This window comes from Chrysemys picta, chromosome 11 (genome assembly GCF_011386835.1).
Source record: "Chrysemys picta bellii isolate R12L10 chromosome 11, ASM1138683v2, whole genome shotgun sequence".
Taxonomy (NCBI): Eukaryota; Metazoa; Chordata; order Testudines; family Emydidae; genus Chrysemys; species Chrysemys picta.
The window spans coordinates 44,523,227-44,547,052 of record NC_088801.1 but is presented as its reverse complement, the minus strand read 5'-3'; the positions used below and the strand labels follow the sequence as shown (position 1 = coordinate 44,547,052).

Here is a 23,826-nt window from a genome sequence, read left to right as displayed (position 1 = left end):
ACTTCTACCAGTTCAGTTTGACTTTCTTGGTGGTAAACAAGTACAGCTTAATATTATTTTTTGTATTTAACTTAGATGATTTTAATAGATTTTAAGTAGTTTAAATCTTAAAATAGGTTGTCAATTTCATATTTAATTTTACATATATTTATTTTTTAAAAGCATATCTGTATTTAAATTTTTAAAAATCAGATTATTTAATTGTCCATTTTCAAATCATCGATTTTTATCCATCCTGATACAGGATGCAAAATGCTTCTTGGCATGTCAATTTTCAAAATGCTGCATAAACCTACACTTACTGCTCTTGTAGCTGAAAGATTCCACTGATATCCCATAAAGAAAAATATAATAAAATGCTCGATACATTCAAATGCATGTCATTTAAAAAGAAATAGATTTATTTTGGTGTTACTTTAAAGCTTTAATCATGTGGTTCTTGCTCTTTTTTTGTAGGAGTGGTTCGCCGTATATGTGGAGCTTAATCAGCAGATTGCAGCACTGCTAAATGCTGGGGATGAGGAGGACCTGGTAGAGCTGAAAGCACTACAGCAACAGTTGAGCGATGTCTGTTATCGGCAGGCCAGTCAGCTGGAATTTAGGCAAAATCTGTTACAAGCAGCGCTTGAATTCCATGGTGTTGCCCAAGATGTAAGCTTGGTTTTAAGTGTTTACAGGCTTACTTGCCGATACACCGTTGACATAGTATTATTGAAGTTCACTATCTTGTACAGGGTGTATTGAGAAAACAAAGTAACTGTGAAAAATGCAAAAGTCTTCATTTATTGGTAGCCTGATTGAAATACTATTGTTAAGCCTGAGGCCTTCTGTTTTGTGTATTGTGTATTGTAACACTAGACCAGGGATCGGCAACCTTTGGCACACGGTTCGCCATACCAGGCCAATGGGGGCGGCGGGAAGCGGCATGGGCAGAGGGATGTGCTGGCCGCCGCTTCCTGCCACTGCCATTGCCCTGAAACGGCGAACCGCAGCCAGTGGGAGCTGCGATTGGCCAAACCTGCGGATGCTGCAGGTAAACAAACCGGCCCGGCCCGTCGGGGGCTTTCCCTGATGGACCGCGTGCCAAAGGTTACCAATCCCTGCACTAGATGTTCTTGGTTTGGCCTTACATTTCTGTGATATTTAAGTTGTAAAATAAATTATGAAAAGAGATTCAGCTAACTTCTCTTTACTTATATTTTTTGACTGGCTGGTTCTATTGCATAGGGTAGAATGTTCTTCAGAGTTTCTCTGTAAGATATTTTTCAAGCTGTCGTTTGTCTGAAGTGGATTTTATCACAGGACATGGTGTTTTTTCTTTAAAGGCCAGTTGCTGTAACCATGTATTAGGTGATAATTTCAGCTTTCATTTAAAAAATAAGTTTCTAGCCTTTATGGATGTGGAGAAAAGCTTGAAAACTTGATGTAAGTGACCCTAAATGCTCAGGAACCAGAAGGCAAAGAAAAAGAACCCCAATTTTTTTTTTTTTTTTTAATCTCATTATTTTTAAACTACTCTCATGAGTTTGGGGAGCCTGACTCATGATTCTGGAGCGCTTGGGCTTGGCAATACTAAGAGTGCTTATATGTCTTTTAAGTATTAATTGCAACTGTAACGATTTCATTACAAAGAATGGTTACATATCAGATATAAGGTTTGTCTTTATCCCTCTCTATTTCAGTTGTCTCAGCAGTTAGATGGCTTATTAGGGATGTTGTGTGTAGATGTAGCGCCAGCTGATGGAGCATCAATTCAGCAAACTTTAAAACTGCTTGAAGAGAAGCTGAAAAGTGTTGGTAAGCAGAAAATTGCTGAAATACAGAAATATAAATTATACTGGATCAAGTATTTGAAAGGGACAAATGCTGAGGACAACTTTTTCCATTTTTATTTAATATATTAAACTAATTTTCACCTTGCTCAGTTCTTCCTTTACACTCTTTCACCCCTTTCTTATATATAGTAAGATCACCTCTCCCCTAGCTGTAAAACCTGCATTCTCAACTGCATGTTTATCCCATATTTGTTTGTGCCGTGTTCTGTGGCTAGTTTATATGACAAATGATAAAAGTAATATGCACACAAATGAAATATATTGTTACAGTACAGTAACTCCTCGCTTAACATTGTAGTTATGTTCCTGAAAAATGTGATTTTAAGCGAAACGATGTTAAGCAAATCCAATTTCCCCTTAAGAATTAATTTAAATGGGGGGGGGGATTAGGTTCCAGGAAAAAAAATTTCACCAGACAAAAGACTATATTTTATACATATACATACACACACACACACACACACACACACACACACAGTATAAGTTTTAAACAATTTAATACTGTACACAGCACTGATGATTGTGAAGCTTGGTTGAGATGGTGAAGTCAGAGGGTAGAAGAGGGTGGGATATTTCCCAGGGAATGCCTTACTGATAAATGATGAACTAGCAATTGGCTGAACCCTCAAGGGTTAACACATTGTTAATGTAGCCTCACGCTCTACAAGGTAGCACAAATGGAGAGGGGGAGACAGCATGGCAGACAGAAACACACCCTGTGTGTGTGTGAGAGAGAGAGAGATGTGCATTGCCTCTTTAAGTACACTTACCGCACTCTTAAGTACATTGCCTTTTTAAGTAGATCAGCAAGTTGAGACAGCAGCTGCTGCTAGCAAGCTCCCTCTGTCCTGAGCCCTGTTCCCCACCCCAACCCTGCTCTATGGAGATGGGGTAAGCAGGGCGGAGGGGGACATTACTTGTCTCTCCACACACCCCTCACAGCCCCCCCCCCCCCCCAACAAGCAGGAGGCTCCCTGGAGCAGCTGCAAGGCAGAGGGCAGGAGCAGCACATGACAGTGGGGGGAGGGACAGCTGAACTGCTGGCAATTGATTGCCTGCTGGGCGGCTGCCGCACAGGGAACTTAGAGAAGCGGGGAGCTGATGGGGGGCTGCTGATCCACCCTGGTTCCAAGCCCCCACCAGCTAGCTCCAATGGGCTGCTCTTTCTGCAAGCAGTGGACAAAGCAGGCAGCTGCCAAACAACATTATAAGGGAGCATTGCACAACTTTAAACGAGCATGTTCTCTAATTGATCAGCAACATAACAATGAAACAACGTTAACCGGGACGACTTTAAGTGAGGAGTTACTGTATTTACATTTAACAACAAACCTAGAGTTTGAATCTTGGACTGCACCTCTCTTTGCCCAAGCCTAGTTGGAGCATAGGAATATACTGCAAGAATTCTATCCTGATCTCCCTGGAGGAAGATGAACCTCCTGTTCCCAAACAGTGAATCCTTTATGAATTATCTAAATTCTGAAGGGAGTTATGTTCTGCCTATCCAGCCCTAGCTAGGATGCTTGCAATGATAAGACTTGTAATTAATTTTTTTACAGACTCCAAATGCCATATGTTAGCTTTATTATAAGGGAAAGGGCAGTAGGTAGGAAGAGAGGTTGTGGAATGAAAAGATATATTAAAACTGAAATAGCTGAAGTAATTAAATTTGAAAAGTTATTGCACATGTGCAGTAATTTATATTGTGTAAACCATACACTATATTAAAATGACACACAAAAATATGCTGTGCTGTAGATTTAACAACAGACTTTAAGGGCAAGCACTGAAGGATTCTTCACACTACAGTATCCAAAAGTTTGTCAACCATGTAAAATGTATTTTAAAATCATAGCCTGCATGTTCTTTGCATGACAGACATTCACTGTCTCCGATAATGATAGACCTTTTAGAAATAAATATGTATGCTTAAGATTGTATGCACTAATTACCTATATATATGCTGAAACAATTATAGCTGACTATTAAATCTCAGACATTTCCTTGAAACGCATTTATTTATTTCATGGTCCAGCAGGTAAAAAAATAACACCTCCATTTTCCCTAGCATTCTGTAAATATTATAGAATGCTGCATCTAATTGATGCTCTCAGATCAATATGTTTCAATACAACCAAAATGTAAAGTTGTACATCTAGGAACAAAGAATGCCGGCCATACATACAAATACGCCAGATTCCATCCTGGGATCAGTGATGCTGAAAAAGACTTGGGGATCATGGTGGATAATCAGCTGAACGTGAGCTCCCATTGTGATGCTGTGGCCAAAAGGGCTAATGCGATCCTTGGATGTATTAAGAGGGGGATATCGAGTAGGAGTATGAAGGTTATATTACCTCTATAATTGGCACTCGTGCTACTACTCCTGGAATACTGTGTCCAGTACTGGTGTCCACACTTCAAGAAGGATGTTGAAAAATTGGGGAGGGTTCAAAGAGTGGGGAAAACTAACCGGATTTAACAAACAAAATATTTTCATTTATTTTGGTTTTAGACTTAGGCCTGCAAGGTTTGCGTGAAAAAGGCCAAGGTCTTCTTGACCAGATATCTAACCAGGCATCCTGGGCCTATGGAAAAGATGTAACCATAGAAAACAAAGAAAATGTGGACCACATCCAAGGAGTGATGGAAGATATGCAGCTTAGAAAACAACGGTAATAATAGCACTTCTAGTGGTTATGATTTTTACACTTTAAAACAAAAAAAACCTGATGCTATTTTAAATCAGACCCTCGTTTATATGGGACTCAGCCACGGGATGATGATGAAATCCTAATTTATGCAGTTGCAATCTGGGTGACTTAAATCTCGCATTCCATTTAAACGAGAGAAGTTTTATTTTCTTCTTCCCCTAGAACTGTTGTTGTGGCACACTCTTAAACCCAAAGATGGCTACATTTCAGGGCTAGATGGTGGGTGTGGGTGAGAGGTGAGAGGGTAGTAAATAAGGCCATGTGCTCCCTTCTGTTCTTATACACCGATACCTCGATATAACGCGACCCAATATAACACGAAGTCGGATATAACGCGGTAAAGCAGTGCTCCCGGGGGGCGGTGCTGCCCACTCCAGTGGATCAAAGCAAGTTCAATATATCGCGGTTTCACCTATAATGCGGTAAGTTTTTTATGGCTCTCGAGGACAGCGTTATATCGAGGTAGAGGTGTACTTAGATGTGAGCAAACATAGATTACTCAAAAATCTTCCTGAATTGGGGCCTTATTGTGTTAAAGACAATTATTTCCCCAATATTTCTTTTCCACCAATATGATTGTTGTAGTTGCCACAAGGATGTTGCATGATCCTCCGTTGGAGAGGAGCTGGTCTGTGTGATCGCAGGTGTGTAAGATGAAGAGGTGTTGGTCTACGAGAAAACCTCTCTGTTAAGATGTGAGCCCCATGATAAAAAACGTTTGAAGACCACCTGTCCTAAACCTTTCACCTGATAAATCCATTCAGCTTTGTAGCTCTGTTGAAGGGACAGCAGCTGTTCTCAAGTGCAAGATTTTTTTGTTACCTTTTACAGAAATGAATTTTGGAAGTGACTTAAATGTAGCCCCTTAACATTTTCTCATCTTAGCAAGAAGTCCTAGGTGTCTTATAGCTGCTCTAGCCAAAGCAATCTGAGGCTTTTTGTTTGTTTTGAATTCATATTGACAAATGACATCCTTTGTATACTAATATGGCACATGGTTTTGTTAAAATAATTGAAACTTGGATCATCAGAACTAAATAAAATCCACACTTTTCCTTACCATTACTATTGTGGTTTCTACCAGACAGAGAAAAGAAGTTTGGACAGTTAGAATTCTACCTAATTTGCACAACTTATACTAGATAAAAGGAAATGCCCAAGGACTAATCTTTGAAAATATTCATCTCACTATGAAAGCACATTTTTCTGGCTCAAGTACATCAGCTTCCATAACAAGAATGCCTAATCTGTAATATTATTGACATTTTTTTTCCAGAGCGAGAACAATATGGTTAGGAGCTGAATGTGAATTTTCTCCCCTCTGATGGATATGTACAAAGGAATTTGTATGACTAAAAGTCCTTTAGTTAGCCCGAATACAAATCAGGTTCAAAGTAAAATCAGACAAGGCATTTAGTTTTTAATTTATTTTCCCACTTGAATTGCAAGATTTGTTTGCAGTAGCTAATTGTAAATAGTTTTAAGATTCCTGGTAGGTCCAAACCGTGTGTGAGTAATACAATAAGAATTGTAAAATATTGACTACTAAACCTATCCAATGTTTCATACATTTTTGAATGTTTATTTCTAGGGATATTTGGTCTAGATCACTAAAATTCTTGGAATCTAAAAGTCATGTTTTCTCACACTCTTTCAATAGCTGCTACTCAGTGTAAGCATTGCAGCACTGCAAGGCACACTTAACAAAGTTCAAAATTTTAATATGTTGCTGGGCTCATGCAAATTACAAAGCCTGTTTGAAAAACACGCATGTGCATATCCTGTCACTTACAAAGCTAACTGTTGCTATCAGGATTAACTATCTGAATTTGTTACTGAGCTATGTAGGATTCTGATTATCCCTCTATATTCAACTAAATATCTTTTAAATTCAGAGGGAGAAGTCATTATTTAGATTAATGAATTATAATATTGAGCTCTGAAGGTTGACCGGAAAGTGCTTCCAATATTTTCATATCGTGACTGTATAAAATGAATTAATTATGTCATGAGTTTAGTTTTAGCTATCCTCTTTCTGCACTAATTTTATATAAATTACATTTTGAATGGTTTCCGACAAGAGTTACAGCAAAGAAAATCATCCAAACTAATCTTAAAAGTCTTTATGGTTCTTGTTTATGATGATTAATTTATCTTGTAACCTTTTAAATAGTAGTTGGCTAAAAATGGTGGAGTGGGGAAATGCAGATGAATTTTAGACATTCTCCAGTTTTATTCATCAGGATGTTCTGAAGGTGATGGCTGTTGACAAATCAGTGTGTTTTTAGTGCTCAGCTGCATTTACTGCATGTTTCTTGGAATGCATTGCAAAATCCAGTAATGTGTGGACCAGGCTAGTGGCACAATAATGCGTAATTACCTTTTTCATGAAAACTGACTTCTTTATGCTGTAGGTTTAAAAATGCATACATTGAGATACCATAGCTCTCGTTCCCAAAGTATATTTAGTGTGCTGAATGGTTACTCTTTCTGTGATGTTATTTCATTTATTCCTAAATGTTTGGGTTTCCTCAGGTGTGAGGACATGGTAGATGTGCGACGGCTAAAGATGCTTCAGATGGTACAGTTATTTAAATGTGAAGAAGATGCTGCTCAGGTAAGGGCTGGCTATCGAACTTCACAGTTCTGCTATGTTCAGACATGTTTGTTGGTTGAACTGTGTGAAATATTCCTTAAATGTGTATTGAATAAACATGATTGTGCTTTTGTGATGGCATGGTGCTTCCAGATATTGAGGGCTTGTATAACGTGGCTACCATATAGCTCTTCACTCAGGCTGTGTCTTGGTACTAAATGCAAACTTTTCTCTATGATGAATCTAATTTAATTGGCAGTCTTGATTATGAAATTTGATTGTTATGTGATTTAGGTAATCATATGTCAGGTTTTATCTTAATCTACATTTAAAATCCATGAATTACAACTCTCTCTCTTTTTTTAAATGTCATAATAAAATCATTGATTTTAATACAGGACCCATACTGGAACCATCAAACCACTTCTGCAAATATTATGCTGACAAATACTTTTTTCAATTTTAAAGTATATTTTTCTCTTTTGATTCTTTTAAATTTAGTCTTTTACTTTGTTTTTAATTACTTCAGCGTATTCACAAAGAGTAAAAGATTATAGCAATGAATAAAAATAACAGATTAGAAGTGGGGGTTATATACAGAATACTGATTTAGTTGAGACCTTTTCTGATTTTTTTAAATGCAAAGCGATATTTCAGATTTAAATTTGGCTCAGTGTACTTGATGATTTTCTTTTTAAGCCAGTTTCTATTCTTTTAATTTACTTCTCTTTTTAAGGCGGTAGAATGGTTAAGTGAACTGTTGGATGCTCTGCTTAAGACCCACATCAGATTGGGAGATGATTCTCAAGAAACCAAAGTTTTGTTGGAAAAGCATCGAAAGTTTTTTGATGTTGCACAGGTGAGTGGTGGATTATCTTCATTCTAGAAACTCACTTTTTGCATAGCTACAGGCAGCTTTTAGCTGTACTTGGTATAAATTTGGGGGACAGTAGTAGAGTTTCCACTGTTAACTGTTTTCATACTTTGCATCCATGCTTGCATAGAGAAATATTAATAACCAAAATCAGTGATTAGATTTCGAAAGATTTGAAAGCTGCAGTACCCATATTGGTGCTGGCAGTCTTATGACCTTCGTAGGTTCGGATGGGCACAGGAAATGCAGAGCATAAAAGAAGTTTGATGTTGATAAAAATGGGAGATGTCTGAGATGGTTTTCCTAACGAATTCTGAAGTGATTGCAACTAATGTAGCAAAAATATGGGCCAGCCATCTGGCATATTGGTACAGCTATGAATTACAGTGCAAGAGATGTGGGTTTCATGTCTGTTTCCAGGATATAGGTAACTGGAGAGCGAGGAACTACATTGTATCTCAAAAGCAACTCTCACATTGATGCAGAGACTCCTGATAGGCATTAAAAAAAAGAAAAAAAAAACAGAAATATAGCCATCTACTTACTGAACTAATTATTATTCACATATAATTTGTAGATGATGTAATTTACTGGACTAGATCAGTGCAAGCATGCTTTGTGGAATTACATCTAAGAGAATTCATCTCTTGCAGGTTTGTCTGTATCGTTACACATTGTCTATTCTGAAGCTGAATTTTACATGTACTCTGTTTTTTCTTTGCAGAGTACTTATGATTATGGGAGACAGTTACTACAGGCTACAGTTGTACTGTGCCAGTCTCTGCGATGCACTTCTAGGTCCTCAGGAGACACACTTCCGAGACTAAACAGAGTATGGAAACAGTTTACAATAACTTCTGAAGAGAGAGTACACAGGTTGGAAATGGCTATTGCATTTCATTCAAATGCTGAAAAGGTGAGTTTTTTTAGGAAGAAAAACTAGTTCTATTTTAGTTGAAGTAAAATGAAAAACAAACATATAAATTAAATCCTGTTGTGTATTTATTGAACTACAATTGAATTCTGCTTATTTTGCTTTCTACATTTTTAAAACTAAATTAAATAGCATTTTCTATATTAAAAATATATTTTATAGTTCAGCTCTTTGAATTGTAAAATAAATCCCATAAAACTGTCATTAATGTAAATCATTGTCTCTTCCATTTGATTATCATAGTCACTTAGCTTTAAATGACTTACAATTCGAACATATTGACCCAAGAGGGCTGTGTAATCAACAGTAATACCTAAGAGAGAAAGGACAGTCTTTGTGGTTACGGCACTGGACTAGGAGCCAGAACAACTTGGTCACTTCCTGGCTCTGATGCTGTCTTTTTGGAGGGGTGGGGGAGAGGTTATTGTTGGGAGTATTCTGTGTTGATATTGTCTTTATCATAAAAGTAAGTGTCCCACTACTGTCCCCTTTGGGGTATTAGTTGTGGTCACAGAGAAGAGCGCGTGTAGCCTATCATAATGTGAGGAAAAACTGCCCTTGGTATTGAAGCATAGTCTTGTTGTAGAGTTAATCCATATATTCCTGACTTCCAATAATTTTTTTCTTAGTTAGAAATCATTTTGGATTTAAGGGTACTGGGAGGCTCAGGAGATTGATAATAGGCTACCAACTCTTGTGGCTATGCTATCAATTCAGGGAAAATCTAGGTCAGTGTCTGAAAGCTATTCAAATCTGATGATAAATGGTAAGAGTTGGTAAATGAAGTGACTGTCTCAGTCCAGCTCTTAATGTAGAGTTGTCCATATAACAAAAACTCTTTCATAATTGGAAATAATTCACTGACACATTTGTAGGCAGTCTAAGTAGAAAGAAGTGAATGGATATGCAGAGAGAATTAGTTTCTCACCCATAAAGGTAGGTAGTCTTCCTGCAACTATGTTGTGGTATATTGGTGCGACGCTGTGAAGAATCTTGCACAGCTACTGCCCATACTCTTTACCAATTCAATTGATAAATCAGCACTTCAACATTGCCAGTCTGGTGGCAGACCTTTTACAAGCACCGCTTTTGCTCAAACTTTACCAGAAGAGGAAAAGGATGACTTTGGATTTTTAGATGAAAATATAGTGAAGTACTGACACTAGGTCCAGATCCAGTGTAGCAATTTGTATGGTCCTATGTTTTAACCCTTTCACACCTGTTGACCTTTGCACTAGTGTGTAGTGTCTGAAAAACTGGTTGGAGTTCTCAGGAATAATTTGAGTGGCTCTTTTATTATTCATGTGCTTGTATTTCAAATTGCTACTTAGCTTGTTGGCTGATATGGGTTATTTTTGTATGCATTTGAATTAGTTGTTGGAATACCCGGTGGTGAGTTGTGGTTTTATTTTATTTATTTATTCATTTATGTATTTGGAACTACTTAGCAGTAATGTAAAATGTATTGGCACATAGTGCAGCAGCCCAGACTATCTTGTCAGCGTGGGTTAATCATTTGTTTTAGATTTTCTGAGTGTACTTTGATTGTTACAGATTGGTTTTATATAAATTTGTACATGAAGATGCATTAACTATGCTGGTTAATGTCTCTGCAGAAGCTTGATACTATCCAGTCTCTCTTTTGTTGTACTTTTTCATATTGTTTGTTACAGATTTTGCAAGAATTTCCAGAGCAGCCGGAAGCCATTAATGAAATGGAACAATTTGATGAAATTGAAGCAGTTGGGAAATCACTGTTGGACAGATTAACAGTGCCTGTAGTTTATCCTGATGGGTATGGAACGTGTTATTGTAATACTTTCTCAATATGCTTTTGTTACAGTTTGGCAGTGGTATGATATGCAAAGGTGATTAGAACATTTAGTGTTGAAATTGTTCATATTTATAAAATATCTGAAAAGCAGGGTGTACAGTGAGGTGGCAAAATTTGCAGATGATACAAAATTACTCAAAACAGTTGTATCCAAAACTGATTACAAAGTGTTACAAAGGGATCTCAAGGAACTGGGTGACTGGGCAACAAAATGGCAGATGAAATTCAGTGTAAAAGTGCAAAGTAATGCACATAACGCAATGTAATTGCAACTATAGATAAAAATTATGGGGTTTCAATTAGCTGTTATTACTCAAGAAAGACATGTTAGAGTCATCATGAATAAATATCTGTGGCGGGCCTGCCACCGCACTGCCCCTTTGTGGCAGGGGTGTGATGGGGTGTCAGAATCTCGCCACTCCCAAGTTCCTGCGCCCATCTCTCTGTGGGAGACTGGTTGCAGCCTAATGGCCTCCTTCCACACAGTCACCCCTTGCAAGTGGGCTAGTGTGGCCTAGAGGCCAGAGTCCATGTAACTCACCCCAAACATCAGGGCAGTGCGGCTCAATGACCAGCATTGCAGCAGTGCGGCCTAATGGCCAGAGTCTATACAATCCCCCTCGCAAGCGAGGTAGTGCGGCCTAGCGGCCGAAGTCCATAGGATTCCTGCGGTGTGGGGGGATGGTAGGGGGACCCAGGCCCGCCTGCTCCACCAGGTCCTGACCCAGGGCCCTGGTAGTGGCAAGCTCCCCTTGCCACCCATTTGGCGGGGATCTGCCCGCAACACGCTGAGTGTCTGTGTGGCTCTAACCCCGTTTGCCTCTAAAATTCCCCTGGGTCACTTCCTACCAGAGACGCCAGGTTCTCCGCTTCGGGTGGTCTTCCAGTCTGTTCCCCTCGTGCGACGTCCTTCGTCTGGGTATCAGGGTAGGTCCTGGCTTGGCTGGCCTCCGGATCTGACACGCAGGCTGTCCCTCCTCAGGAGCCTCCTTCCCTTCAGCCCAGACGGAGCAGCTGTGCAGGCTTTTATACCTGTTCTCCAGTTGGAGCATGCCCAGCAGAGCTTCCGGGGCGTGGCTTCCTCTGCTAGGAAGGAAGGATTAACCCCTGCGGTACCAGTGCGGGGCCGTTCTGCCCCGTCACACACCTTCCCCCTTAAAACAGCCACCAGGGCCGGCTGACCCTTAACCGTTTCCTTCCCCTTCTCTCCCCCAACTCGGGAAAAGAAGTCTGCATTCCCATGGGCCTTCCCCGGCCAGTGTAACACGTGGAAGGAGTTGGGTTGAAAGGACAGGTACTACTGCATGATTCGTGTATTTGTTTCCTTCATGTTATTAATCCATCTGAGGGGTGCATGATCAGTCACCAAGGAGAAGGGGTTCCCTAATAGGTAGTACCTCAGTGCCTCGACTGCCCATTTAACCGCAAAGACCTCCCGCTCTATAGTGCAATACCGGGTTTCTCGGGGGAACAGCTTGTGGCTTAGATACAAGACAGGGTGCTCTTTGCCCCGCACCTCTTACGATAGCATGGCTCCCAGTCCTACCTCTGAGGTGTCAGTCTGGAGGATAAAGGACTTTGTGAAGTTGGGCTGTATCAATATTGGCTCCCGGGTCAACCGTTCCCACAGGGCACAGAAAGCCTTTTCACAGTCTTCCAACCACTGGACCTTCCATGGGTAGGAGCTTCTTGTCAGGTCTGTCAGGGGGGCAGCTAGCGTGGCAAATTGTCGGTAGTATCCGGCCAGTTCTAAGAACTGCCGTACTTGCCTTTTTGTCGTGGGTGTAGGATAGCTCCTCAAGGCTTCACCTTATCTACCAAAGGGCAGAGTTTCCCTTGGCCCACTGGATAGCCCAGGTAGGTCACTTCTCTTTGGCCCAACTGACATTTGGTTGTGTTTGCGGTAAGGCCTGCCTTGCCCAGAGCTTGTAGCATATTGGTGAGGTGCTGGAAATGTTCCTCCCAGTTGGCACTGTAAACGACGATGTCATCGATGTATGCTGTGGCGTACGAACTCTGGGGGCTTAGCACTTGATTCATGAGCTGCTGGAAGGTAGCCGCAGCCCCATGTAACCCAAAAGGCATCATCGTAAATTGGTAGAGGCCAAATGGTGTTGGAAAAGCCGTCTTTTCTCTGGAGGCAGGTGTCAAAGGGATCTGCCAATATCCCTTGGTCAGGTCTAGGGTGGAGATGAATTCTGCGTTACCTAGTGGTTCCAGCAGCTCAGGCACCCAGAGCATGGGATTGGCATCAAAACGAGAGATCACACTCACCTTACAGAAATCAATACAGAACCTGACTGTTCCATCCAGTACTACTGGGCTTCGCCATTCGCTTCTTGACTCTGCGACCACCCCCAGGCCAACATCATTTCAAGCTCTTTCAGCACTGTCTCCCACATCTTCCTGGGGAGCGGGCAGTGGTTCTCCCTCACTTTGTGGCCAGGGATGGTGGCGATATGATGGCTGGTCAACGTGATCTTCCCTGGATGAGCTGACAAGACAGTGGGGAAGGCTTATATCAGCTGTATACCTGTTCCTGCTGTACTGGGTCGAGCTCCTGGCCTGTGGCTGTTGTCTCTGGTTCCACCAGTTTGCCAGCCAGTGGTCCCAACTCGGGTTCTGGAGGGTACGGGGCGATCATCAGGCCTTCCCGGTCTCTCCAGGCCTTGAGGAGGTTCTCATGGTAGACCTGAGTGGCCTTCCTTCGCCCCGACATCTGAACTTCATAGTCGACAGGCCCTATTCACCTGGTCACCTCGAAGGGGCCCTGCCATTTTGCTAACAGCTTAGATTCGGAGGAAGGTAACAGCAAGAGGACGTGGTCCCCAGGCTCAAAACTTCTCATCTTCGCCCCTTTATTGTACCGAGCCTCTTGACTACGTTGGGCCTTCACCAGGTTCTCTTGTACTAAGGCTCCCAACTATCGGAGCTGCTCCCGTAGGTGAAGGATATATTGATCAGATCCTCTGACCCGGGTCTCCTGTTCTGACCATGTTTCTTTCAGGAGATCTAGGATCCCCCAGGGTTTCCTCCCATAGAGGAGTTCGAAGGGGGAGAATCCTGTGGAAGCCTGTGGCACCTCTTGCACGGTGAAGAGGAGTGCTGGGAGCAGCTTATCCCAGTGCCGACGGTCATCTTCCACGAACTTTCTCAGCATGGTTTTCAGGGTGCCATTAAATCTCTCTACCAACCCGTCCGTCTGAGGGTGGTAGACTGAGCATAAATATTCAACAGATGGCAAAGCTCTGCCATCAACCTAGAAGTCATGTTAGTCCCTTGTTCCATCAGTATCTCCTGTGGCAGACCGACACGGGCGAAGATCCGCAGGAACTCATTGGCAATGACCAGGGCCACGGCGGTCCCCAACAGTACCGCCTCTAGGTACCATGTTGCATACTCGAGGACGACCAGGATGTACTTGTGGCCCGAACTGCTCTTTTCCAAGGGCCCCGCCAAGTTGAGGCCAATCCGCTCAAAGGGCATTCCAATCACCGGCAAGGGCAAAAGGGGGGCTTTTGGTACCCCTTTTGGGCTGGCCTTCTGGCACTCGGGACAAGAGGCGCAGTAATCCCGCACCTCTTGATGGATGCCTGGCCAGAAGAACCTCTGGGCCACCTGTTGCAGCGTTTTCTCCCTCCTCAGATGTCTGGCCCAAGGTACTGAGTGAGCCAAGTGGAGTAAGTTCCGCTGGAACCGCCACAGGACCAATAGTTGGTGCATGTGATCTTTCGCTTTTGGTTCCTGGACCACCTGATAGGGTAGGTCGTTATGGATCTCAAAGCGGGGGCCTTGCTGCCGCTGTCGGGGTGGGTCTTCCTCCCCCAGGGAGTCCGTTGCCTGCTCCCAGGCCTGGCTGAGGGAGGTATCCCCCATTTGTTGTTCGAGAAAATCAGCATTGACATCCAGCCATCCCTGGCCCTCTCTTGGGGCTGCGGTAGGGGCTCAGCCTCCTTCAGCTATCTCAGGATTCTCCGAGGGCCCCTACCGGGGGTCATCTGAAACTGGTTGGCCTAGTAATCCAGGACTTTCGGACCGTGCCCCCCCTTTCCTCATGGGCCGGGTACCCCACTCTCTCAGGAGGTCAGCGAAGCCTGGCCAATCGTGTCCCAGAATCACTGGGTAAGCTAACGTCAGGGCCACCCCAACTAGACAGCACCCTCCTTGTTGAGCAGCCTCGAACTGCACTCAGATGGTGGGGTACACTGCAGGTGTATGGGGGCCCCGGTGGGGCCGGTGGGCTCTACCAGCCCCGCCCGGATAACCGTCTGGCTACATCCTGAGTCCACCAAGGCCATGGTAGATGTCCTGTCCACTCTCACTGGTACGACGATCTTACCAGGCTCCCACTTCTGGGCACGTAGACCAGCGGCCCAAACCTGCCTGTAATTGCAATCCATGTATGGGCATTCCCTCTGGAAATGCCCTATCTGTCCGCACTCGTAACACCGGCCCCACTTTCCTTCTCTGGGTGGGGTGTTCTGGGGGGTGCTCTGCCTTCCTGATGGGTCCTCTTGGCTCCGCACGAGGTTCGCCCTGGTTGGGTCCCTTGCACTGCAGGTTGGTGTGGTCCCCGATGACTGGGCATACAAACGGGGGCGCACCCCTGTGCTGGAGTGGGGTTCCGTTCACCCGAGTTTCCCAATTTGGAGCCGGCCTTCCCCTCTCCCTCCGCTGCCAGGTAATCCTCCATTATGGAGGTCGCTTCGGCGAGGGTCTTCGGGCAGTGCCACTGCACCCACTCCTTCCCCCTGGTAGGAAGGGTCTGTAATTGCTCTAGGGCCACGGTCTCCGCTACTTGAACGCTCGTGTGGTGTTCTGGTTCTGGCCACCTCCAACAGAGGTCACGGATTTGCTGTGTCACGGCTCGTGGTCGGGCCCCCGGTGCATACCGCTCTCAGCGGAGTCGCTGGTGGTTAGTCTCGGGGTTGATGCCCGTTTGGTCCCAGATGGCTGTCTTGACCTTAGAGTCGTCCAGCGCCTCTTGTGGATCGAGGTTGCGATATGCAGATTGCACTGGGCCCGTTAAGTAAGGGGCTAAGATAGTGGCCCAATGTGCAATGAGCGGTTGCAAACTGCTCGAAAGTCACGAGTCCAGGGTCGTCCCTGGGCCCCATCTTGGTTAGGCACACTGGTAGCCCTCCGAGGCCATCACCCAATGAAATTAATAAGCAGGAGGTTTAAAACAAACAAAAGGAAGTACTCCTTCACACAATGCACAGTCAACCTATGAAATTCATTGCCATGGGATGATGTTTGTGACCACCAAAAGTATAACTGGGTTCAAAAAAGAATGTTCTTGGAGGATAGGTCCATCAATGGCTATTAGCCAAGATGGTCCGGGACACAATGCCATGTTCTGGGTATCCCTAAACTTCCAACTGCCAAAAGCTGGAACTGGATGACAGCTGACAGATCACTCAAAATTGCCCTGGTTTGTTCATTCCCTCTGAAGTATCTGGCACCAGCCACTGTCAGAAGACAGGATACTGGCTAGATGGACTGGTCTGACCCAAGATGGCCGTTCTTATGTGCTTAAACACCAGTGTAATGAATTGCTATCAGGATTTTTTTCTAAGGAGTAGAAAAGGGGGCAGTTCCACTCCATAGCTAGCCAATGGGAAAAAATCAGCAATAGAAATAGTCTGCCCATTGCTTTCAACTGTATTCTTTATTTCCATGCACTCCATCCATAGTGACTAGGATTGCATACAAGGCACTCATACTTTGAACTACAGGCTTGGGAGCTTGAGTGAGATGTTCTCCCTCTGAGAAGTGCTGCTGAGTAAGCAGGTAGCCACATTCTGCACTAACAGAAGTTTTCAAATTGTCTTCAGGTGTAGCTCCAATTAGACACTGCTGCAATAGAAATACAGAAAAGCATGCTTGGTTCTTGCTTATGTAAGGCCTGAGCTCACTGTGTATCTTTCATGAACACTTAAAATTCACCAATTAATTATTTTTTAAACATGTTTTAATTTCTTTGTCATTGAGATGTCCATTTCACATACTGAAAACTGAAAACGAGTTATCTGAAACAAGACCCAGTTGCTGGTCAGTCAGGGTTTTCCTCCAGGGATGATTGTAACCAGAAATCAAAACAAATAAACATAAGCAAAATAAAGTACTGGAAACCTCCCCTCAGTCATTCACAAAGTCTTTTCCCTAAGACCTCTGGGCCCTTGATGGTTATGGTTATGTGTAAAGTTTCAACCTTTGGGGCCACCTTAAAAAATGGGTGAAGGTCCCAGGCAGTCATTTCCTCCTCCTTATTGCAACCAGCCCAAAGACCAAGCTTATCCCAGGCTCTGAAATACTGGCAGGCTGAGGTACTATTCCTTCATTTCATGTGGTGGAGGTGGGGCAGTTCACCACTGCTGCTTGTTGTATTTTAAAATGTTGCTCACACCTTCTGTCTCCTTACACCTAGCTATTAGAATGATGGAAGGAGCATTTCCAATGCAAATATTTATTCATAAATTAATTGATGCTTTTGCTGCCTGCCATCATTCTTACAAATAGAAACTTATTCCTCTGAATGTTTACAAATACTGGCAAAGCCAGTCTGAGTGTTTTATTTGTGGGAATATTTATCTATACTTTTTCTAAATTTAATCCTGGCTAGTATCAGTTATTCTTATAATGCTCATTGGGTTAAGACCCATTTCACTAGAAGAAATACTACCTCTTGGGCCAAATCCAGTGCTTACCTAGAATGGGTGTGCACAACTGCTGTGTGCTCTTCCATATATACATTATAGAGTAGACAAGCATGCTTTATGAAGAACTGATCTAATTTCTGTTCCTGAGAAGCAATCTTACCCTTTGGTTAGAGCAATTGCTGTGTAGTTTGTATCTTGTTAAGGAGACTTTGTCCATTTCCGGGAATGGGATATCTTTCTTACATCAAATGGTGTATTTCTGATAAACTGGGTCCATCTCTAATGCCTCACATGTACTTTTGTGTGGTTATAGTGGTGTTAGTATTTTTTTTTTAATAGTTCCTTCTCTGAAATGTCACCTCTTTTTAAGGACAGTCAGTTTTTTTGTTGTGCTTTGCACTTTTCTGGATAAATTACTGTAAGGGACATTTGTCAACTTAAAAAACATACTTTTGTCTGAACAGTTTTTATCTTCTCTCCTTACCTGCAACACCACTGATTGCTGAGGTTGAAAGAGATGAGGAACAAATATTTTTCTCAATTTTTTCAGTTTACTTTGTGCATTTGACATTGGTATAGTCAACTTCACTCTTCCTGGTATAGTTGTCAGTAAAGTATTTCTTCTATAGGTCTTTTCCATGGCAAGAGGGGAGAAAAAAAATTTTTTTTAAAGAGAGCAAGGAACTGTGGTTGAAAAACCACAAGAATTGACAGGTGGACTCGGGGCAAGTGTACTACCTGAAACCACTTTTAACTCATTTTTTAAATTTCATTAGATTTCAAGTTGACAGTGTCCCTATATGATTGAGTGTGCCATCCCTTTCTTTAACCAATTTCACTCTAACCTCTCCTCTATTTCCTAGCTTGTAAGTACTGTCTATTTTTTCCTACAAGTGCTCAGCTTTCATGGTTAGGGAAGGTAACAGCAGTCCCAGGACAACCAGTAATGGTGCTGCAATGTCATTGATCACTTGTGTCTGTTGCTATATGATGAAATCAAACCCACATTAGTTAGACAATGACTAAAGTAGTATTTATATAAGAAAAACTTCATATTCTTTTAGCATAATCTAAATTAATTAAATGGACAGTTTTTTTTCTTTTCTTGTAGCTATAAGGAGATATGTCATGTATTTGTGTAAGTTGTTGATGTATTATGAATTTGTAGAGCACATTTTGGGTGTTACTGCAGTACAAATAACCTTGTTACTGTGATGTAATATTTATTAAAGAAACGTTTGCCTTGCTGACTATTTGGACATTAAAGTAAAAAAGCCAATAACAATTACACATTTTTAAAAAATGAATCTGGTACTCAGAAGTGCCAGATTGGGCATCCTGAGCTACAGAACAGAACAAATGTAGCACAGGGAGTGGCAAAGCAAACTTACGTTGACCTGCTAACATGCTTCATAGCTGTTCTGAAGGGACTGCTTTGGTGAATGATAGGATAGTTCAGTCTCCATATTCATTCTGTCCTGAGTTTATTTTCTGATCAGTCATAGCAAAATTACAATTTAGGGTCTGCTCTTAAGCCCACTGAAGTTGGCATTTAAAATTACAAGCAGAAAAGAACCTATATTTCTATGCTGTTTGAAGTTTTCAGGAGTTTATTTGTATTTACATGAGAATTCTAGTGTTGTTTTACCTTTCTGTGTGTGTGTGTGTTTGTTTTTTAGGACTGAGCAGTACTTTGGGAGCCCAAGTGACATGGCTTCTACAGCAGAACACATTAGAGAGAAGATGAAACTACTTAGCCTGAAAAAGCAGCAGCTGAGACAACCAGAAGCCACTACCCCAGAGAGCTAATAGCCTGGACCCTTATCTACCAGCTCATAAGAAGACTTCAGTTTGTAACCCAGCATGTTGTCTGAATATTACAGCATTTGACATAATGCATTTCATAGCCATTATAAAAGTCTCATCTTTTTCAAAGTAAACATTGCTCCTCAACATCGTAACACTGTACATCTGCCAAGCCATAATTATTTAACATGCTATGAAACCATAGATTCCAAGTATCTTATCAAAAAGAACTGTAAACCTTGCACTGAAAAATTGCTGTAAAGCTTTACCCTGACCTGTCAGTTGCTTCTTAGTTAAACAGCTGACATAAGCTTTGAATGGTGCTAATCAGAATGTAGAAATTCCACATATGAAACAGTAGCTCTCTTTACCCCCCCAGTGATGTAGTATTTTTAGGCTGTAGGTAAGCTACCTGTTTGTGTAGACAGTGGTGACCCTATAATTTTAATATGTAATACTTTAAAAATGACCATTTCTGTTGTGCCAATATGCAGCCTGCCCATCAAATCTTTGATAAATCCGATTCATTAAACAGATGTTTTCCTATTTGTATTGATATGTATTAAAAGCTGATTGTGCTTAATAAAAACCATCTTTTAAAAATCTGATACAAATTCGTTGTTATGATTTATCTTCCTAAATGCGAATACTCTGTGCGTTACATACTCAAAGTTGGTAAAACCACATTTTTACAAAGTCCATATCATTCTTCTTAAGGGTCACATTATGGTACCCTTACTCACTGAGTAGTGTCTTTCTTTAGGAATAGCTCCACTGACATCAGTGGAACTACTCCTGGAGCGAGCTAGGAGGGTATTACAATCTGGCCCTCAATGACTAATTTTTTTTATTTTTTTTAAAACCAGGAAAAGTCAGCAGTGCATAATAGCAAACTGTTATGTGCACAAGACAGAGGACAAAACATTAACAAGGACATCCATATAAACTCTTGTTGTTCATGGTTGGTGGGTGTTTTCTTTGTTTCATTTAAGATCTCTTGACACCTATAATGGGAGAGGATGGTCTATGCCCTTTGAATTGAGGATGTTGAGCAGTGTGGACTCTAGATGCCTTCACTATTGCTTCTGAGCGATTGAAGATTTTCATTTCATTACACGTGGTCGATATGAAATTCCCAAACAGTCTAAAACCACAGGGATTGTAATAAAACAAGATTTATTAAGAATAGGAAATCAGATTAAAAAAAATAAACTCTATGCATAATTTGGCTAGCCTTTCACCCTGCAAAAACTAATCCAGATACATACCATTCATGTACATACAGGAAAGTAAAGTCTCACATTTCCAGAGCATGTATCCTTTCTCACATCTGATCCCTTTTGAAAACAGCATGTCAAAAAGTCAGCTTGCACTTTTAAGTGTCCTGTGTCATCTCTCCCACTTTCTTGACTCATAGCACTGCTGTACTTTTTTGGATTTCTTTGATGTACCTGATTTCAAAGTGTGGGTCTGCAGAGAGGGGAGCATTAGGCTGTCTCTTAGTTTTTTTTCTCCAAATAAATTTATCATTTTAATGTTTGGATTGGCTACACAATTAGTTTCCCTGGAGGTGGGAGAAGGGCGGTGTTCCATAAAACTTCCATAACTTAAAAAGTTCCTTGAAAGTTAAGTATATTCACACAATAGTTGTTTAAGTTCATCATCACTTTAAAAAAAATAAATAAATAAAGCCTACTCAGCTCTCTGCCTTCCTTCTAGACTAAAGCCCATGATTACTAATGGTCCTGGCTAGAAGCTTCAAACTAAATCTATCTTGTCTGCTTTTGAGGAGATGGTTCACTTTTTCCTTGTAATTCTCTAAACTTTATTTCGCTCTATATCAAATGTGAGTTAATGATAAAGAGCAACTTGTCATGAAGGAAACCAATTTAAATTTCAAATTTTGAGGGGTTTCTAAATAATTTATATATATTTCTTTTAAAAGCTTTTTTTTAAAAACCACCTTTATATTCTTTAAAAGAAAGGATCCTCAATGTAACTTGTTTACTAATTATTTGTCACTTTCAACTTTGTCAAATAATTACCTTCACTTCATGAAGAAGTTATCTAAAAATTGGGGCTTTTTTAAATTACTGTATTCAAAGTGAGCTGTTTACATCTAGTTCAAATTGTGAATAAATAAATAGTGATTTCTCATTACAGCAAATGGCAAATCATGTCTCAAAGTACTTTGGCAAGAAATACAGAATCTTTTACAGTGCACTAATATATAATGTACTACTGCATCTAACTTATTTTTACAGTATATTTACGTAATGTTATTTTAAAATAAGGATTACAGTACTTTACAGTATAAATGCTCATTTTAAAGGTTTATTTAATATTACAATAAGCAATTTTAAGTCAGGTTGAATTGTTTGATTCTAAGCAATGAGAATGTGGTGGTTATGTTTTGGTTAATTTTTGGGATGAGAGAACTTTACTTGGGAAGAGCAAACAGAATGAATGGTATTTAACACAAGACGCAAACATGAAATTAAATCAAGCCATTAATAAGCACAAAGTCTCCACTTTCACAAAAGTTGTTTATAAGTCTTATTTGTTGAAGACAATAAATAAGGGGCTGCAGCATAAAATCCTGGGAGAATGCTAGTGTTCAAAACAATACACTTGCTCGTTATAAACTAAGGCTATTTGCATATTTTTGTTCTACTTGATGGCTCAATAACATATTCTAATACAGAGCAGTCTTAAAAACCGTGTGGTGCATCCAGCCTGACAGCAATGCTGTTTATGTGACAGTTACATACATAATAACTAAGAAGTGTTCCCTGCCCTGTAGCCTCTGCACATGTAGCTTTTGGTGACAGCTATGGAGACTAATGTCATGGCTACAGGAATGAAGATTAAGTTGTGCCCAGCTGCAACAGGCTGCAAGCCAAGGATTGCCCAAGCACATTGGCACTCTGACCACACCCCCTTTCCTTTGGTCCAGTCCTTGACATGGCCCTTGTGCTATGCTAGCTCTGTGTCACAGAGGGAAATCCCTCTATAAATGGAAACATCTAGAATGGGGAAAGGTAGGAATCTGGCCCTGTATCTTTTGTAAGAAGAAATGGCTATAGTTTCTCAGTTCCAGTTGCATAAGTGCCAGTTGTCTCTACAAATCCTTCCTTCCTACCAATGCTCTTGAGCTCAACTGTTACAACTAAAGGTTTAATTTTGATATAATTTCTTTAAAGCTGAATTTAGCTAATTGGGAACATTTTCATGATGGCTTGGTATTAATTATATCTATTTCTGGTGATATTGTGCTTCTGGACTCTACAAAGGTATAGCCCTTAGCACTACCCAAGGGGATAGGACCTTATACATGGGGATGCTGAAGGATACAACTGTTTAAACCATCTGTGTTGTAACTTGTCTGTTACTGGAAGGTTTTCAGCCACAATAAGAAAAGGTTAACAAAGTAGTTAGATCCCCTTATGCTCATTCAAAGGAACAAGCCAGAGGGGAGCAGAGAAGGTCCCAATCCATGCAAACAATAGCTACAACAGCCAGCAGATGTGAACTCCAGGGCTAGCAAGAGTGAGTAACCTCTTTTTTTTTTTTTTTTTTTTTTTAAAGACTATAAAGTCTCCCAGAGTTAAAATAAATCCCTCCAATCATTTAACTGGTTTATGATGTCTCTGGGAAGACACTTGTCCCTTGTAAAAGAGGCAAATCCTGGAACAAAAAATACACAAATAGAAAGGTGAAGAGTTAGGATGTCACAGTTGTTCCACTTCTTCACAACTACTGTGAATCTTATCAGATCGATTCTCCTCATTGTTTCATTGCTAGCATAGGTTCTTAAAACGTCACTGTCCAGAGGGTAACATTCTGGCGTGACTTCATCCTGGAACTTAAATCTGGTGTTAAAAATCTACTGATCCATCATTCAAACTGTTATGCTATACATCTGCCTGACTTTCTATATTTTCTCTATTGGTACTTAATTAGCCCCATCTCTATAGTACCAGATGCCTTTCTATCAATCTGATCCATCTTGTATTTAGTTGTGACACTCTGGTTACCTTTTCCTGGCCTGAAGAAGAGCTCTGAAACTTTAAAGCTTGTCTCTTCCACCCATAGACCCAATAAAAGGTATTACCTCATTTATCTTATCTATCTTTTCTCTATTAATGTTACTTTTGATTTCACAGGGTAAGGAAGGGGGACACAACATTGAAATACCCCAACGTTCCATTGCATATAGAAAAGCAAAGGAAATTTTAATCAGTCTTAAGTTTGGATGCTGGGAATGGGCTTGGGGGGGCGGGGGGAGGAAGGGAAGTAGGACACTACATAGGGAGAAAAAAAAGTACTCACAGGTAATTTACTGCAACTCTGAACTGAGGCACTGTAAGGCGTTGTTCCTGACTGCATGTGTAATAAAGCATTTCTGGTAATATATGGTGCTGTTTTGTTTCCAGTGCAAAGGCATCAACAAAATGTTGGATGTACAAGGTGCATGATGAGCCTGATGCTTTGATGATGCAACTGTCACCATGTCCCTTGCTCTTAAAATTTTTCATCTGCTCCCATGGAATCACCTGTGTAACATACTG

General features: G+C 41.2%; 1 protein-coding gene across 16 annotated transcripts in view; it reads left to right on the top strand.

Annotated features, from left to right (window-relative positions):
• SESTD1 (SEC14 and spectrin domain containing 1) overlaps positions 1 to 19,863 on the top strand; it is a 127,377-nt gene extending 107,514 nt beyond the window's left edge. For 15 of the 16 annotated variants that reach the window (XM_065561910.1, XM_024114743.3, XM_065561918.1 and 12 more), the window contains 8 exons: positions 457 to 651; positions 1,683 to 1,797; positions 4,351 to 4,510; positions 7,085 to 7,166; positions 7,882 to 8,004; positions 8,744 to 8,935; positions 10,627 to 10,748; positions 19,129 to 19,863. In XM_065561910.1, the coding sequence (XP_065417982.1) occupies positions 457 to 651; positions 1,683 to 1,797; positions 4,351 to 4,510; positions 7,085 to 7,166; positions 7,882 to 8,004; positions 8,744 to 8,935; positions 10,627 to 10,748; positions 19,129 to 19,258 (1,119 nt within the window). In that variant the 3' untranslated portion in view covers positions 19,259 to 19,863. Of the gene's footprint in view, positions 1 to 456; positions 652 to 1,682; positions 1,798 to 4,350; positions 4,511 to 7,084; positions 7,167 to 7,881; positions 8,005 to 8,743; positions 8,936 to 10,626; positions 12,082 to 19,128 lie in introns of all 16 variants that reach the window. The other variant, XR_010591597.1, reaches the window with a different exon arrangement.
• Positions 19,864 to 23,826: the final 3,963 nt, after the last annotated feature.